This window comes from Salvelinus alpinus, chromosome 4, assembly GCF_045679555.1.
Source record: "Salvelinus alpinus chromosome 4, SLU_Salpinus.1, whole genome shotgun sequence".
Classification (NCBI taxonomy): domain Eukaryota; kingdom Metazoa; phylum Chordata; class Actinopteri; order Salmoniformes; family Salmonidae; genus Salvelinus; species Salvelinus alpinus.
In genome coordinates, this window is record NC_092089.1 from 13,641,558 (window position 1) to 13,658,402 (window position 16,845).

At 50.8% G+C, this 16,845-nt stretch overlaps 1 protein-coding gene across 4 annotated transcripts in view; it reads right to left on the reverse strand.

Moving 5' to 3' along the window:
- LOC139572869 (oxysterol-binding protein-related protein 10-like) overlaps positions 1–16,845 on the reverse strand; it is a 144,924-nt gene that overhangs the window by 74,059 nt on the left and 54,020 nt on the right. For all 4 annotated transcript variants that reach the window (XM_071395694.1, XM_071395691.1, XM_071395692.1 and 1 more), the window contains 3 exons: positions 3,733–3,909; positions 2,164–2,344; positions 891–1,012 (listed from right to left, as the gene is read on the reverse strand). In XM_071395694.1, coding sequence (XP_071251795.1) covers positions 891–1,012; positions 2,164–2,344; positions 3,733–3,909 — 480 coding nt within the window. The remainder of the gene's footprint in view (positions 1–890; positions 1,013–2,163; positions 2,345–3,732; positions 3,910–16,845) is intronic.

Sequence of the window (16,845 nt, forward strand, 5' to 3'; positions counted from 1 at the left end):
CGACTTACAAATTGGAACGTTCATACATATTCATCCTGGTCCCCCCGTGGGGAATGAACCCACAACCCTGGCGTTGCAAGCGCCATGCTCTACCAACTGAGCCACACGGGACAAACTAGCTGGCCTTCATCCATCACACATAAAAAACATCCAAACTAGCTGCCTTTCATCCATCACACATAAGAAACATCCAAACTAGATGGCTTTCACCCCTCAGTCTCTAAGGAGAAACAGAGAAACATCCAAACTAGAACATGGCCAATTAGAACACTTTCCCCTGTAGAATAGAAGTTTGGCAGGAAAACTCTATTTCTTTCTCTCTCTCTCCCTACCCCCCCTCTCTCCTTCTCCCTCCCCCCACCTTCTCCCTCCCTCTCTCCCCCTTCTCCCTCCCCCCTCTCTCTTTCTCCCTCCCCCCCACATTCTCCCTCCTTCTCTCTTTCTCCCTCCCCCCCACATTCTCCCTCCTTCTCTCTTCCCCCCTCCCCCCCACATTCTCCCTCCTCTCTTCCCCCTTCTCCCTCCCTCCCTCTCCCTCCCTCCTTCTCCCCTCTCTCCTTCTCCCTCCCTCTCTCCCCCTTCTCCCTCCCCACCTTCTCCCTCCCTCTCTCTCCCCCCTTCTCCCTCCCTCCCTCCCTCCCTCCCTCCCTCTCTCCCCCTTCTCCCTCCCCCCTCTCTCAATCTCCCTCCCTCTCCCCCCTTCTCCCTCCCTCCCTCCATCCCTCCCTCCCTCTCTCCCCCTTCTCCCTCCCCCCTCTCTCCTTCTCCCTCCCTCCCTCTCTCTCCCTCTCTCTCCCTCCCTCCCTCCCTCTCCTTCCCTCCCTCTCTCCCATTAGGTGAGAGACTACATGGTGGTGTTTCTTCCAACACAGAGAGCAGGTGTTTCTTACCACAGAGTTGCTGACCACCTCCTTGTTGATGTGGACTGGAGAGGGAACGTGTGGAAGAGGTGTCCCTCCTCTATTGGTCACCTGCTTCTCTGAGGGCGATCTGGGCCGTCCTGCAAAGCTGTCTGGAGACAGAACATACTGACCATCAGGAACACACTGACCATCAGGAACATACTGACCATCAGGAACACACTGACCATCAGGAACACACTGACCATCAGGAACACACTGGCCATCAGGAACACACTGACCATCAGGAACACACTGACCATCAGGAACATACTGACCATCAGGAACACACTGACCATCAGGAACACACTGACCATCAGGAACATACTGACCATCAGGAACACACTGACCATCAGGAACATACTGACCATCAGGAACACACTGGCCATCAGGAACACACTGACCATCAGGAACATACTGACCATCAGGAACACACTGACCATCAGGAACACACTGACCATCAGGAACATACTGACCATCAGGAACACACTGACCATCAGGAACACACTGACCATCAGGAACATACTGACCATCAGGAACACACTGACCATCAGGAACACACTGACCATCAGGAACATACTGACCATCAGGAACACACGGACCATCAGGAACACATACTGACCATCAGGAACACACTGACCATCAGAAACACATACTGACCATCAGGAACACACTGACCATCAGGAACACACTGACCATCAGGAACACATACTGACTATCAGGAACACATACTGACCATCAGGAACACATACTGACCATCAGGAACATACTGACCATCAGGAACACACTGACCATCAGGAACACATACTGACCATCAGGAACATACTGACCATCAGGAACACACTGACCATCAGGAACACATACTGACCATCAGGAACACATACTGACCATCAGGAACACACTGACCATCAGGAACACACTGACCATCAGGAACACACTGACCACCAGGAACACACTGACCATCAGGAACACACTGACCATCAGGAACACACTGACCACCAGGAACACACTGACCACCAGGAACACACTGACCATCAGGAACACATACTGACCATCAGGAACACACTGACCATCAGGAACACACTGACCATCAGGAACACACTGACCATCAGGAACACACTGACCATCAGGAACACAAACTGACCATCAGGAACACACTGACCATCAGGAACACACACTGACCACCAGGAACATACTGACCACCAGGAACACATTGACCATCAGGAACACACCGGTTACAGAGAGATTCTATTAGTAAACTGACCTGATGGTGCGGTGGGAACATGGTTGGGATCCAGGCTCATCTGCTTCTTGAACTGGTTGTGGTTGTGGTTGTGAGTCTGACTGGAGATGTTGCTGTTACTCTGGCTGGACGTCTGTTTGTGGATGGGACTGTGACTCCGGTCCTGGCTGTCTGACCGACCCAGGGTGACATGCTGCGCGGCCTGGGAGAGAAGAAGAGAACAACACTAATCCCTTAAGAAACAGAAATGGATCTCCTGCTGTATCCAACCCCTCTGATAGGTTGGAGAGGATCTCCTGCTGTATCCAACCACTCTGATAGGTTGGAGAGGATCTCCTGCTGTATCCAACCCCTCTGATAGGTTGGAGAGGATCTCCTGCTGTATCCAACCCCTCTGATAGGTTGGAGAGGATCTCCTGCTGTATCCAACCACTCTGATAGGTTGGAGAGGATCTCCTGCTGTATCCAACCACTCTGATAGGTTAGAGAGGATCTCCTGCTGTATCCAACCCCTCTGATAGGTTGGAGAGGATCTCCTGCTGTATCCAACCCCTCTGATAGGTTGGAGAGGATATCCTGCTGTATCCAACCCCTCTGATAGGTTGGAGAGGATCTCCTGCTGTATCCAACCCCTCTGATAGGTTGGAGAGGATCTCCTGCTGTATCCAACCCCTTTGATAGGTTAGAGAGGATCTCCTGCTGTATCCAACCCCTCTGATAGGTTGGAGAGGATCTCCTGCTGTATCCAACCCCTCTGATAGGTTGGAGAGGATCTCCTGCTGTATCCAACCCCTCTGATAGGTTGGAGAGGATCTCCTGCTGTATCCATCCCCTCTGATAGGTTGGAGAGGATCTCCTGCTGTATCCAACCCCTCTGATAGGTTGGAGAGGATCTCCTGCTGTATCCAACCCCTCTGATAGGTTGGAGAGGATCTCCTGCTGTATCCAACCACTCTGATAGGTTGGAGAGGATCTCCTGCTGTATCCAACCCCTCTGATAGGTTGGAGAGGATCTCCTGCTGTATCCAACCCCTCTGATAGGTTGGAGAGGATCTCCTGCTGTATCCAACCCCTCTGATAGGTTGGAGAGGATCTCCTGCTGTATCCAACCCCTCTGATAGGTTGGAGAGGATCTCCTGCTGTATCCAACCACTCTGATAGGTCGGAGAGGATCTCCTGCTGTATCCAACCCCTCTGATAGGTTGGAGAGGATCTCCTGCTGTATCCAACCCCTCTGATAGGTTGGAGAGGATCTCCTGCTGTATCCAACCCCTCTGATAGGTTGGAGAGGATCTCCTGCTGTATCCAACCCCTCTGATAGGTTGGAGAGGATCTCCTGCTGTATCCGACCCCTCTGATAGGTTGGAGAGGCTGGAGTAGAGACCAGCAGCAGTGCATCGCCCAATCAGCAGTTTAAGGGGTTAAGTTCCTTGCTCAAGGGAACATCGGCAGTAGGTGGTACCTGACATATTGATGCCAGCAACCCTCCAGTTGCCGGCTCACCTCCCACCATATTCATGTCCAACTATAAGGTACACCCTCTGACTGTCTCTCAGTCACATTGTCTCATACAGCTCCATACATCCATACCTGGCTGACATTGTGCTGCAGGATGTGGAGACACTCCCCCAGACAGGAGAGGGTAGCTGCTGACGTGGCCTTGAGGAGGAGAAGGTCCTGGTCTAAGGAGGACAGAGGACCACGGGAAGGCAGGGACTCTATGGAGTTAACCAGGTTCTTCTGTTGGCCCTCTGCCTGGGCCATCACCTAGAGAGAGGGAGGAGGGAGGTTAAATATTACACACACACACAAGCAAGCGCTGGCCACCTAGAACTGTGTAAGTTCAACTCCAACATTGACTGATACGGCCCAGTCATCCAAGGAGCAGGTACCTACCCTGAGCCATATGCTCTCTGTCTGGTTCAGTCTGTCTCTCAGCCACCTACCCAGAGCCGTCACTAACATAATTACATCTGGCACCTAGGTGGGCTGGGAGAAGGACAGGGTCTCTCTCTCTCTCTCTCTCTCTCTCTCTCTCTCTCTCTCTCTCTCTCTCTCTCTCTCTCTCTCTCTCTCTCTCTCTCTCTCTCTCTCTCTCTCTCTCTCTCTCTCTCTCTCTCTCTCTCTCTCTCTCTCTCTCTCTCTCTCTCTCTCTCTCTCTCTCTCTCTCTCTCTCTCTCTCTCTCTCTCTCTCTCTCTCTCTCTCTCTCTCTCTCTCTCTCTCTCTCTCTCACACTCACAACACGAACAAGCTATACTCTTGTGAGTGCTCACTGTCTGTGACTCATCGGCAGGGAGATAAGGAGAGTGAACTCAATTATACGGAAACACACACACACAAACCTCTAACAGAGACAAACACACACACACACCACTTACAGAGACAAACACACACACACACCTCTTACAGAGACAAACACACACACACCACTTACAGAGACAAACACACACACACACCTCTTACAGAGACAAACACACACACACACCTCTTACAGAGACAAACACACACACACACCTCTTACAGAGACAAACACACACACACACCACTTACAGAGACAAACACACACACACCTCAAACAGTGACAAACACAAGGAACAGGTGTTTAATGGATTGGGAAGAGGCGTTGTCGTGCCCTCTGTTACGTTCCCTCTTCTTAGAGGCGTGCGTAACACCCTCCTCACGACTGTGTTGGTGTGTTTGGACCAAGATAGATCCTTAGTGTTGTGGACAACGAGGAACTTGAAGCTCTCAACCCCGGCTCCGCCTACAACCCCGTCGAAAGTGGACGAGGGCGTGCTCAACCCTCCGTTTACTGTCGTCCACCATCAGCTCCTTGGTGTTGCTGAGAAGCCACACACTCTCACACAAATCCCTCACAAACCGTGACATCAGCCCATCTCACTAACTTAATAATGAAAGGGATAGAACATGGGAAAGAAAGAGTGAGAAAGAAAGAGTGATGGATTTTATCTGTCGGTGGCATATCTTTGGAGCTTTTCTTTTCATAGTGAAGCTGTCTCTCTCTCTCTGTCTCTCTGTCTCTGTCTCTGTCTCTCTGTCTCTGTCTCTCTGTCTCTGTCTCTGTCTCTCTGTCTCTGTCTCTGTCTCTGTCTCTGTCTCTGTCTCTGTCTCTCTGTCTCTCTCTCTCTCTCTCTCTCTCTCTCTCTGGCTCTCTGTCTCTGTCTCTGTCTCTCTGTCTCTGTGATTCAGGTCTAAGAACAAAGGAATCTTCAGAGAGTTCAGGGAACAGTGCGTGTGTGTTTGTAAGAATTAACGACTGCTCTGAAAGAATGCTGCTAGCCCCAGAGACCACAGGGCTAAGCCTGATAAGAGAGAGATGGAGAGAGAGAGAGAGGGGCGAGGGGGAAGAGAGAGTGATGGGGAGAAGGAAATAAATGAGAGAGAGGGAGAGAGGCTGAGTTGTCTTCATGATTAAAAGTGAGAGGATTTCTATAGAAGAATAACAGCAGAGGTTAAAGGAGCTGTCGGGACTGGGGGGGGGTGTGTGTGTGTGTGTGTGTGTGTGTGTGTGTGTGTGTGTGTGTGTGTGTGTGTGTGTGTGTGTGTGTGTGTGTGTGTGTGTGTCGAGGTGTAACTCAGACTACTTTGAGGTATAGATCCACTCTTGTCTGCCAGCCACATCACAGCTCATTTTATATCCAATGTGGAGTGCTGTCTCTCTGCCTTATAGATTTTCCAACTGACACCAGCCCCAGTAACCCTAGAATAGGGACCAGCCCTAGAATACAGACCAGCCCTAGAATACAGACCAGCCCTAGAATACAGACCAGCCCTAGAATACAGACCAGCCCTAGAATACAGACCAGCCCTAGAATACAGACCAGCCCTAGAATACAGACCAGCCCTAGAATACAGACCAGCCCTAGAATACAGACCAACCCTAGAATACAGACCAGCCCTAGAATACAGACCAGCCCTAGTAACACCTAGAATACAGACCAACCCCAGTAACACCTAGAATACAGACCAGCCCCAGTAACCCTAGAATACAGACCAACCCCAGTAACACCTAGAATACAGACCAGCCCCAGTAACCCTAGAATACAGACCAACCCCAGTAACCCTAGAATACAGACCAGCCCCAGTAACCCTAGAATACAGACCAGCCCCAGTAACCCTAGAATACAGACCAGCCCTAGTAACCCTAGAATACAGACCAGCCCCAGTAACCCTAGAATACAGACCAGCCCCAGTAACCCTAGAATACAGACCAGCCCTAGTAACCCTAGAATACAGACCAGCCCCAGTAACCCTAGAATACAGACCAGCCCCAGTAACCCTAGAATACAGACCAGCCCTAGAATACAGACCAGCCCCAGTAACCCTAGAATACAGACCAGCCCCAGTAACCCTAGAATACAGACCAGCCCTAGTAACCCTAGAATACAGACCAGCCCTAGTAACCTTAGAATACAGACCAGCCCCAGTAACCCTAGAATACAGACCAGCCCCAGTAACCCTAGAATACAGACCAGCCCTAGTAACCCTAGAATACAGACCAGCCCCAGTAACCCTAGAATACAGACCAGCCCCAGTAACCCTAGAATACAGACCAGCCCTAGTAACCCTAGAATACAGACCAGCCCCAGTAACCCTAGAATACAGACCAGCCCCAGTAACCCTAGAATACAGACCAGCCCTAGTAACCCTAAAATACAGACCAGCCCTAGTAACCCTAGAATACAGACCAGCCCTAGTAACCCTAGAATAGAGACCAGCCCTAGTAACCCTAGAATACAGACCAGCCCCAGTAACCCTAGAATACAGACCAGCCCTAGAATACAGACCAGCCCCAGTAACACCAACCCCAGTAACCCTAGAATACAGACCAGCCCCAGTAACACCAACCCCAGTAACCCTAGAATACAGACCAACCCTAGAATACAGACCAGCCCCAGTAACACCAACCCCAGTAACCCTAGAATACAGACCAGCCCCAGTAACACCAACCCCAGTAACCCTAGAATACAGACCAACCCTAGAATACAGACCAGCCCCAGTAACACCAACCCCAGTAACCCTAGAATACAGACCAGCCCCAGTAACCCTAGAATACAGACCAGCCCCAGTAAATGTAGAATACAGACCAGCCCCAGTAACCCTAGAATACAGACCAGCCCCAGTAACCCTAGAATACAGACCAGCCCTAGTAACCCTAGAATACAGACCAGCCCTAGAATACAGACCAGCCCTAGTAACCCTAGAATACAGACCAGCCCCAGTAACCCTAGAATACAGACCAGCCCTAGTAACCCTAGAATACAGACCAGCCCCAGTAACCCTAGAATACAGACCAGCCCCAGTAACCCTAGAATAGAGACCAGCCCCAGTAACACCTAGAATACAGACCAGCCCCAGTAACCCTAGAATACAGACCAGCCCTAGTAACCCTAGAATACAGACCAGCCCCAGTAACCCTAGAATACAGACCAGCCCCAGTAACCCTAGAATACAGACCAGCCCCAGTAACCCTAGAATACAGACCAGCCCTAGAATACAGACCAGCCCCAGTAACCCTAGAATACAGACCAGCCCCAGTAACCCTAGAATACAGACCAGCCCCAGTAACCCTAGAATACAGACCAGCCCTAGTAACCCTAGAATACAGACCAGCCCTAGAATACAGACCAGCCCTAGTAACCCTAGAATACAGACCAGCCCCAGTAACCCTAGAATACAGACCAGCCCTAGTAACCCTAGAATACAGACCAGCCCTAGTAACCCTAGAATACAGACCAGCCCTAGTAACCTTAGAATACAGACCAGCCCCAGTAACCCTAGAATACAGACCAGCCCCAGTAACCCTAGAATACAGACCAGCCCTAGTAACCCTAGAATACAGACCAGCCCCAGTAACCCTAGAATACAGACCAGCCCCAGTAACCCTAGAATACAGACCAGCCCTAGTAACCCTAGAATACAGACCAGCCCCAGTAACCCTAGAATACAGACCAGCCCCAGTAACCCTAGAATACAGACCAGCCCTAGTAACCCTAAAATACAGACCAGCCCTAGTAACCCTAGAATACAGACCAGCCCTAGTAACCCTAGAATAGAGACCAGCCCTAGTAACCCTAGAATACAGACCAGCCCCAGTAACCCTAGAATACAGACCAGCCCTAGAATACAGACCAGCCCCAGTAACACCAACCCCAGTAACCCTAGAATACAGACCAGCCCCAGTAACACCAACCCCAGTAACCCTAGAATACAGACCAACCCTAGAATACAGACCAGCCCCAGTAACACCAACCCCAGTAACCCTAGAATACAGACCAGCCCCAGTAACACCAACCCCAGTAACCCTAGAATACAGACCAACCCTAGAATACAGACCAGCCCCAGTAACACCAACCCCAGTAACCCTAGAATACAGACCAGCCCCAGTAACCCTAGAATACAGACCAGCCCCAGTAAATGTAGAATACAGACCAGCTCCAGTAACCCTAGAATACAGACCAGCCCCAGTAACCCTAGAATACAGACCAGCCCTAGTAACCCTAGAATACAGACCAGCCCTAGAATACAGACCAGCCCTAGTAACCCTAGAATACAGACCAGCCCCAGTAACCCTAGAATAGAGACCAGCCCTAGTAACCCTAGAATACAGACCAGCCCCAGTAACCCTGGAATACAGACCAGCCCCAGTAACCCTAGAATAGAGACCAGCCCCAGTAACACCTAGAATACAGACCAGCCCCAGTAACCCTAGAATACAGACCAGCCCTAGTAACCCTAGAATACAGACCAGCCCCAGTAACCCTAGAATACAGACCAGCCCCAGTAACCCTAGAATACAGACCAGCCCCAGTAACCCTAGAATACAGACCAGCCCTAGAATACAGACCAGCCCCAGTAACCCTAGAATACAGACCAGCCCCAGTAACCCTAGAATACAGACCAGCCCCAGTAACCCTAGAATACAGACCAGCCCTAGAATACAGACCAGCCCCAGTAACCCTAGAATACAGACCAGCCCCAGTAACCCTAGAATACAGACCAGCCCCAGTAACACCTAGAATACAGACCAGCCCCAGTAACCCTAGAATACAGACCAGCCCTAGAATACAGACCAGCCCCAGTAACCCTAGAATACAGACCAGCCCCAGTAACCCTAGAATACAGACCAGCCCCAGTAACCCTAGAATACAGACCAGCCCCAGTAACCCTAGAATACAGACCAACCCCAGTAACCCTAGAATACAGACCAGCCCCAGTAACCCTAGAATACAGACCAACCCCAGTAACCCTAGAATACAGACCAGCCCCAGTAACCCTAGAATACAGACCAGCCCTAGTAACCCTAGAATACAGACCAGCCCCAGTAACCCTAGAATACAGACCAGCCCCAGTAACCCTAGAATAGAGACCAGCCCCAGTAACCGTAGAATACAGACCAGCCCCAGTAACCCTAGAATACAGACCAACCCCAGTAACCCTAGAATACAGACCAGCCCCAGTAACCCTAGAATACAGACCAGCCCCAGTAACCCTAGAATAGAGACCAGCCCCAGTAACCGTAGAATACAGACCAGCCCCAGTAACCCTAGAATACAGACCAACCCCAGTAACCCTAGAATACAGACCAGCCCCAGTAACCCTAGAATACAGACCAGCCCCAGTAACCCTAGAATACAGACCAACCCCAGTAACCCTAGAATACAGACCAGCCCTAGTAACCCTAGAATACAGACCAGCCCTAGAATACAGACCAGCCCTAGTAACCCTAGAATACAGACCAGCCCCAGTAACCCTAGAATACAGACCAGCCCCAGTAACCCTAGAATACAGACCAGCCCCAGTAACCATAGAATACAGACCAGCCCCAGTAACCCTAGAATACAGACCAGCCCCAGTAACCCTAGAATACAGACCAGCCCTAGTAACCCTAGAATACAGACCAGCCCTAGAATACAGACCAGCCCTAGTAACCCTAGAATACAGACCAGCCCCAGTAACCCTAGAATACAGACCAGCCCCAGTAACCCTAGAATACAGACCAGCCCCAGTAACCATAGAATACAGACCAGCCCCAGTAACCCTAGAATAGAGACCAGCCCCAGTAACCCTAGAATACAGACCAGCCCTAGAATAGAGACCAGCCCCAGTAACCCTAGAATAGAGACCAGCCCCAGTAACCCTAGAATACAGACCAACCCAAGTAACACCTAGAATACAGACCAGCCCCAGTAACCCTAGAATACAGACCAGCCCTAGTAACCCTAGAATACAGACCAGCCCCAGTAACCCTAGAATACAGACCAGCCCCAGTAACCCTAGAATACAGACCAGCCCTAGTAACCCTAGAATACAGACCAGCCCCAGTAACCCTAGAATACAGACCAGCCCCAGTAACCCTAGAATACAGACCAGCCCTAGTAACCCTAGAATACAGACCAGCCCCAGTAACCCTAGAATACAGACCAGCCCCAGTAACCCTAGAATACAGACCAGCCCTAGAATACAGACCAGCCCCAGTAACCCTAGAATACAGACCAGCCCCAGTAACCCTAGAATACAGACCAGCCCTAGTAACCCTAGAATACAGACCAGCCCTAGTAACCTTAGAATACAGACCAGCCCCAGTAACCCTAGAATACAGACCAGCCCCAGTAACCCTAGAATACAGACCAGCCCTAGTAACCCTAGAATACAGACCAGCCCCAGTAACCCTAGAATACAGACCAGCCCCAGTAACCCTAGAATACAGACCAGCCCTAGTAACCCTAGAATACAGACCAGCCCCAGTAACCCTAGAATACAGACCAGCCCCAGTAACCCTAGAATACAGACCAGCCCTAGTAACCCTAGAATACAGACCAGCCCTAGTAACCCTAGAATACAGACCAGCCCTAGTAACCCTAGAATAGAGACCAGCCCTAGTAACCCTAGAATACAGACCAGCCCCAGTAACCCTAGAATACAGACCAGCCCTAGAATACAGACCAGCCCCAGTAACACCAACCCCAGTAACCCTAGAATACAGACCAGCCCCAGTAACACCAACCCCAGTAACCCTAGAATACAGACCAACCCTAGAATACAGACCAGCCCCAGTAACACCAACCCCAGTAACCCTAGAATACAGACCAGCCCCAGTAACACCAACCCCAGTAACCCTAGAATACAGACCAACCCTAGAATACAGACCAGCCCCAGTAACACCAACCCCAGTAACCCTAGAATACAGACCAGCCCCAGTAACCCTAGAATACAGACCAGCCCCAGTAAATGTAGAATACAGACCAGCCCCAGTAACCCTAGAATACAGACCAGCCCCAGTAACCCTAGAATACAGACCAGCCCTAGTAACCCTAGAATACAGACCAGCCCTAGAATACAGACCAGCCCTAGTAACCCTAGAATACAGACCAGCCCCAGTAACCCTAGAATACAGACCAGCCCTAGTAACCCTAGAATACAGACCAGCCCCAGTAACCCTAGAATACAGACCAGCCCCAGTAACCCTAGAATAGAGACCAGCCCCAGTAACACCTAGAATACAGACCAGCCCCAGTAACCCTAGAATACAGACCAGCCCTAGTAACCCTAGAATACAGACCAGCCCCAGTAACCCTAGAATACAGACCAGCCCCAGTAACCCTAGAATACAGACCAGCCCCAGTAACCCTAGAATACAGACCAGCCCTAGAATACAGACCAGCCCCAGTAACCCTAGAATACAGACCAGCCCCAGTAACCCTAGAATACAGACCAGCCCCAGTAACCCTAGAATACAGACCAGCCCTAGAATACAGACCAGCCCCAGTAACCCTAGAATACAGACCAGCCCTAGAATACAGACCAGCCCTAGAATACAGACCAGCCCCAGTAACCCTAGAATACAGACCAGCCCCAGTAACCCTAGAATACAGACCAGCCCCAGAAACCCTAGAATACAGACCAGCCCCAGTAACCCTAGAATACAGACCAGCCCCAGTAACCCTAGAATACAGACCAGCCCCAGTAACCCTAGAATACAGACCAGCCCCAGTAACCCTAGAATACAGACCAGCCCTAGTAACCCTAGAATACAGACCAGCCCCAGTAACCCTAGAATACAGACCAGCCCCAGTAACCCTAGAATACAGACCAGCCCCAGTAACCCTAGAATACAGACCAGCCCCAGTAACCCTAGAATACAGACCAGCCCCAGTAACCCTAGAATACAGACCAGCCCTAGAATACAGACCAGCCCCAGTAACCCTAGAATATAGACCAGCCCTAGTAACCCTAGAATACAGACCAGCCCTAGTAACCCTAGAATACAAACCAGCCCCAGTAACCCTAGAATAGGGACCAGCCCTAGTAACCCTAGAATACAGACCAGCCCCAGTAACCCTAGAATACAGACCAACCCCAGTAACACCTAGAATACAGACCAGCCCCAGTAACCCTAGAATACAGACCAGCCCCAGTAACACCTAGAATACAGACCAGCCCCAGTAACCCTAGAATAGAGACCAGCCCCAGTAACCCTAGAATACAGACCAGCCCCAGTAACCCTAGAATACAGACCAGCCCTAGAATACAGACCAGCCCTAGAATACAGACCAGCCCCAGTAACCCTAGAATACAGACCAGCCCTAGAATACAGACCATCCCTAGAATACAGACCAGCCCCAGTAACCCTAGAATACAGACCAGCCCTAGAACACAGACCAGCCCCAGTAACCCTAGAATACAGACCAGCCCCAGTAACCCTAGAATACAGACCAGCCCCAGTAACCCTAGAATACAGACCAGCCCTAGAATACAGACCAGCCCCAGTAACCCTAGAATACAGACCAGCCCTAGAATACAGACCAGCCCTAGAATACAGACCAGCCCCAGTAACCCTAGAATACAGACCAGCCCTAGAATACAGACCAGCCCCAGTAACCCTAGAATACAGACCAGCCCCAGTAACCCTAGAATACAGACCAGCCCTAGAATACAGACCAGCCCCAGTAACCCTAGAATACAGACCAGCCCCAGTAACCCTAGAATACAGACCAGCCCCAGTAACCCTAGAATACAGACCAGCCCCAGTAACCCTAGAATACAGACCAGCCCCAGTAACCATAGAATACAGACCAGCCCCAGTAACCCTAGAATACAGACCAGCCCCAGTAACCCTAGAATACAGACCAGCCCCAGTAACCCTAGAATACAGACCAGCCCCAGTAACCCTAGAATACAGACCAGCCCCAGTAACCCTAGAATACAGACCAGCCCCAGTAACCCTAGAATAGAGACCAGCCCCAGTAACCCTAGAATAGAGACCAGCCCCAGTAACCCTAGAATAGAGACCAGCCCCAGTAACCCTAGAATACAGACCAGCCCCAGTAACCCTAGAATACAGACCAGCCCCAGTAACCCTAGAATACAGACCAGCCCCAGTAACCCTAGAATACAGACCAGCCCCAGTAACCCTAGAATACAGACCAGCCCCAGTAACCCTAGAATAGAGACCAGCCCCAGTAACCCTAGAATACAGACCAGCCCCAGTAACCCTAGAATACAGACCAGCCCTAGAATACAGACCAGCCCCAGTAACCCCAGAATACAGATCAGCCCCAGTAACCCTAGAATAGAGACCAGCCCCAGTAACCCTAGAATACAGACCAACCCCAGTAACCCTAGAATAGAGACCAGCCCTAGAATAGAGACCAGCCCCAGTAACCCTAGAATACAGACCAGCCCCAGTAACCCTAGAATACAGACCAGCCCCAGTAACCCTAGAATACAGACCAGCCCCAGTAACCCTAGAATACAGACCAGCCCCAGTAACCCTAGAATACAGACCAGCCCTAGTAACCCTAGAATACAGACCAGCCCCAGTAACCCTAGAATACAGACCAGCCCCAGTAACCCTAGAATACAGACCAGCCCCAGTAACCCTAGAATACAGACCAGCCCCAGTAACCCTAGAATACAGACCAGCCCCAGTAACCCTAGAATACAGACCAGCCCTAGAATACAGACCAGCCCCAGTAACCCTAGAATATAGACCAGCCCTAGTAACCCTAGAATACAGACCAGCCCTAGTAACCCTAGAATACAAACCAGCCCCAGTAACCCTAGAATAGGGACCAGCCCTAGTAACCCTAGAATACAGACCAGCCCCAGTAACCCTAGAATACAGACCAACCCCAGTAACACCTAGAATACAGACCAGCCCCAGTAACCCTAGAATACAGACCAGCCCCAGTAACACCTAGAATACAGACCAGCCCCAGTAACCCTAGAATAGAGACCAGCCCCAGTAACCCTAGAATACAGACCAGCCCCAGTAACCCTAGAATACAGACCAGCCCTAGAATACAGACCAGCCCTAGAATACAGACCAGCCCCAGTAACCCTAGAATACAGACCAGCCCTAGAATACAGACCAGCCCTAGAATACAGACCAGCCCCAGTAACCCTAGAATACAGACCAGCCCTAGAATACAGACCAGCCCCAGTAACCCTAGAATACAGAGCAGCCCCAGTAACCCTAGAATACAGACCAGCCCCAGTAACCCTAGAATACAGACCAGCCCTAGAATACAGACCAGCCCCAGTAACCCTAGAATACAGACCAGCCCTAGAATACAGACCAGCCCTAGAATACAGACCAGCCCCAGTAACCCTAGAATACAGACCAGCCCTAGAATACAGACCAGCCCCAGTAACCCTAGAATAGAGACCAGCCCCAGTAACCATAGAATACAGACCAGCCCTAGAATACAGACCAGCCCCAGTAACCCTAGAATACAGACCAGCCCCAGTAACCCTAGAATACAGACCAGCCCCAGTAACCCTAGAATACAGACCAGCCCCAGTAACCCTAGAATACAGACCAGCCCCAGTAACCCTAGAATACAGACCAGCCCCAGTAACCCTAGAATACAGACCAGCCCCAGTAACCCTAGAATACAGACCAGCCCCAGTAACCCTAGAATACAGACCAGCCCCAGTAACCCTAGAATACAGACCAGCCCCAGTAACCCTAGAATACAGACCAGCCCCAGTAACCCTAGAATAGAGACCAGCCCCAGTAACCCTAGAATAGAGACCAGCCCCAGTAACCCTAGAATAGAGACCAGCCCCAGTAACCCTAGAATACAGACCAGCCCCAGTAACCCTAGAATACAGACCAGCCCCAGTAACCCTAGAATACAGACCAGCCCCAGTAACGCTAGAATACAGACCAGCCCCAGTAACCCTAGAATACAGACCAGCCCCAGTAACCCTAGAATAGAGACCAGCCCCAGTAACCCTAGAATACAGACCAGCCCCAGTAACCCTAGAATACAGACCGGCCCTAGAATACAGACCAGCCCCAGTAACCCCAGAATACAGATCAGCCCCAGTAACCCTAGAATAGAGACCAGCCCCAGTAACCCTAGAATACAGACCAACCCCAGTAACCCTAGAATAGAGACCAGCCCTAGAATAGAGACCAGCCCCAGTAACCCTAGAATACAGACCAGCCCCAGTAACCCTAGAATAGAGACCAGCCCTAGAATACAGACCAGCCCTAGTAACCCTAGAATACAGACCAGCCCCAGTAACCCTAGAATACAGACCAACCCCAGTAATCCTAGAATACAGACCAGCCCCAGTAACCCTAGAATACAGACCAGCCCCAGTAACCCTAGAATACAGACCAGCCCCAGTAACCCTAGAATACAGACCAGCCCCAGTAACCCTAGAATACAGACCAGCCCCAGTAACCCTAGAATAGAGACCAGCCCCAGTAACCGTAGAATACAGACCAGCCCCAGTAACCCTAGAATACAGACCAACCCCAGTAACCCTAGAATACAGACCAGCCCCAGTAACCCTAGAATACAGACCAGCCCCAGTAACCCTAGAATACAGACCAACCCCAGTAACCCTAGAATACAGACCAGCCCTAGTAACCCTAGAATACAGACCAGCCCTAGAATACAGACCAGCCCTAGTAACCCTAGAATACAGACCAGCCCCAGTAACCCTAGAATACAGACCAGCCCCAGTAACCCTAGAATACAGACCAGTCCCAGTAACCATAGAATACAGACCAACCCCAGTAACCCTAGAATACAGACCAGCCCCAGTAACCCTAGAATACAGACCAGCCCTAGTAACCCTAGAATACATACCAGCCCTAGAATACAGACCAGCCCTAGTAACCCTAGAATACAGACCAGCCCCAGTAACCCTAGAATACAGACCAGCCCCAGTAACCCTAGAATACAGACCAGCCCCAGTAACCATAGAATACAGACCAGCCCCAGTAACCCTAGAATAGAGACCAGCCCCAGTAACCCTAGAATACAGACCAGCCCTAGAATAGAGACCAGCCCCAGTAACCCTAGAATACAGACCAGCCCCAGTAACCCTAGAATACAGACCAGCCCCAGTAACCATAGAATACAGACCAGCCCCAGTAACCCTAGAATAGAGACCAGCCCCAGTAACCCTAGAATACAGACCAGCCCTAGAATAGAGACCAGCCCCAGTAACCCTAGAATAGAGACCAGCCCCAGTAACCCTAGAATACAGACCAACCCCAGTAACACCTAGAATACAGACCAGCCCCAGTAACACCAACCCCAGTAACCCTAGAATACAGACCAGCCCCAGTAACCCTAGAATACAGACCAGCCCCAGTAAATGTAGAATACAGACCAGCCCCAGTAACCCTAGAATACAGACCAGCCCCAATAACC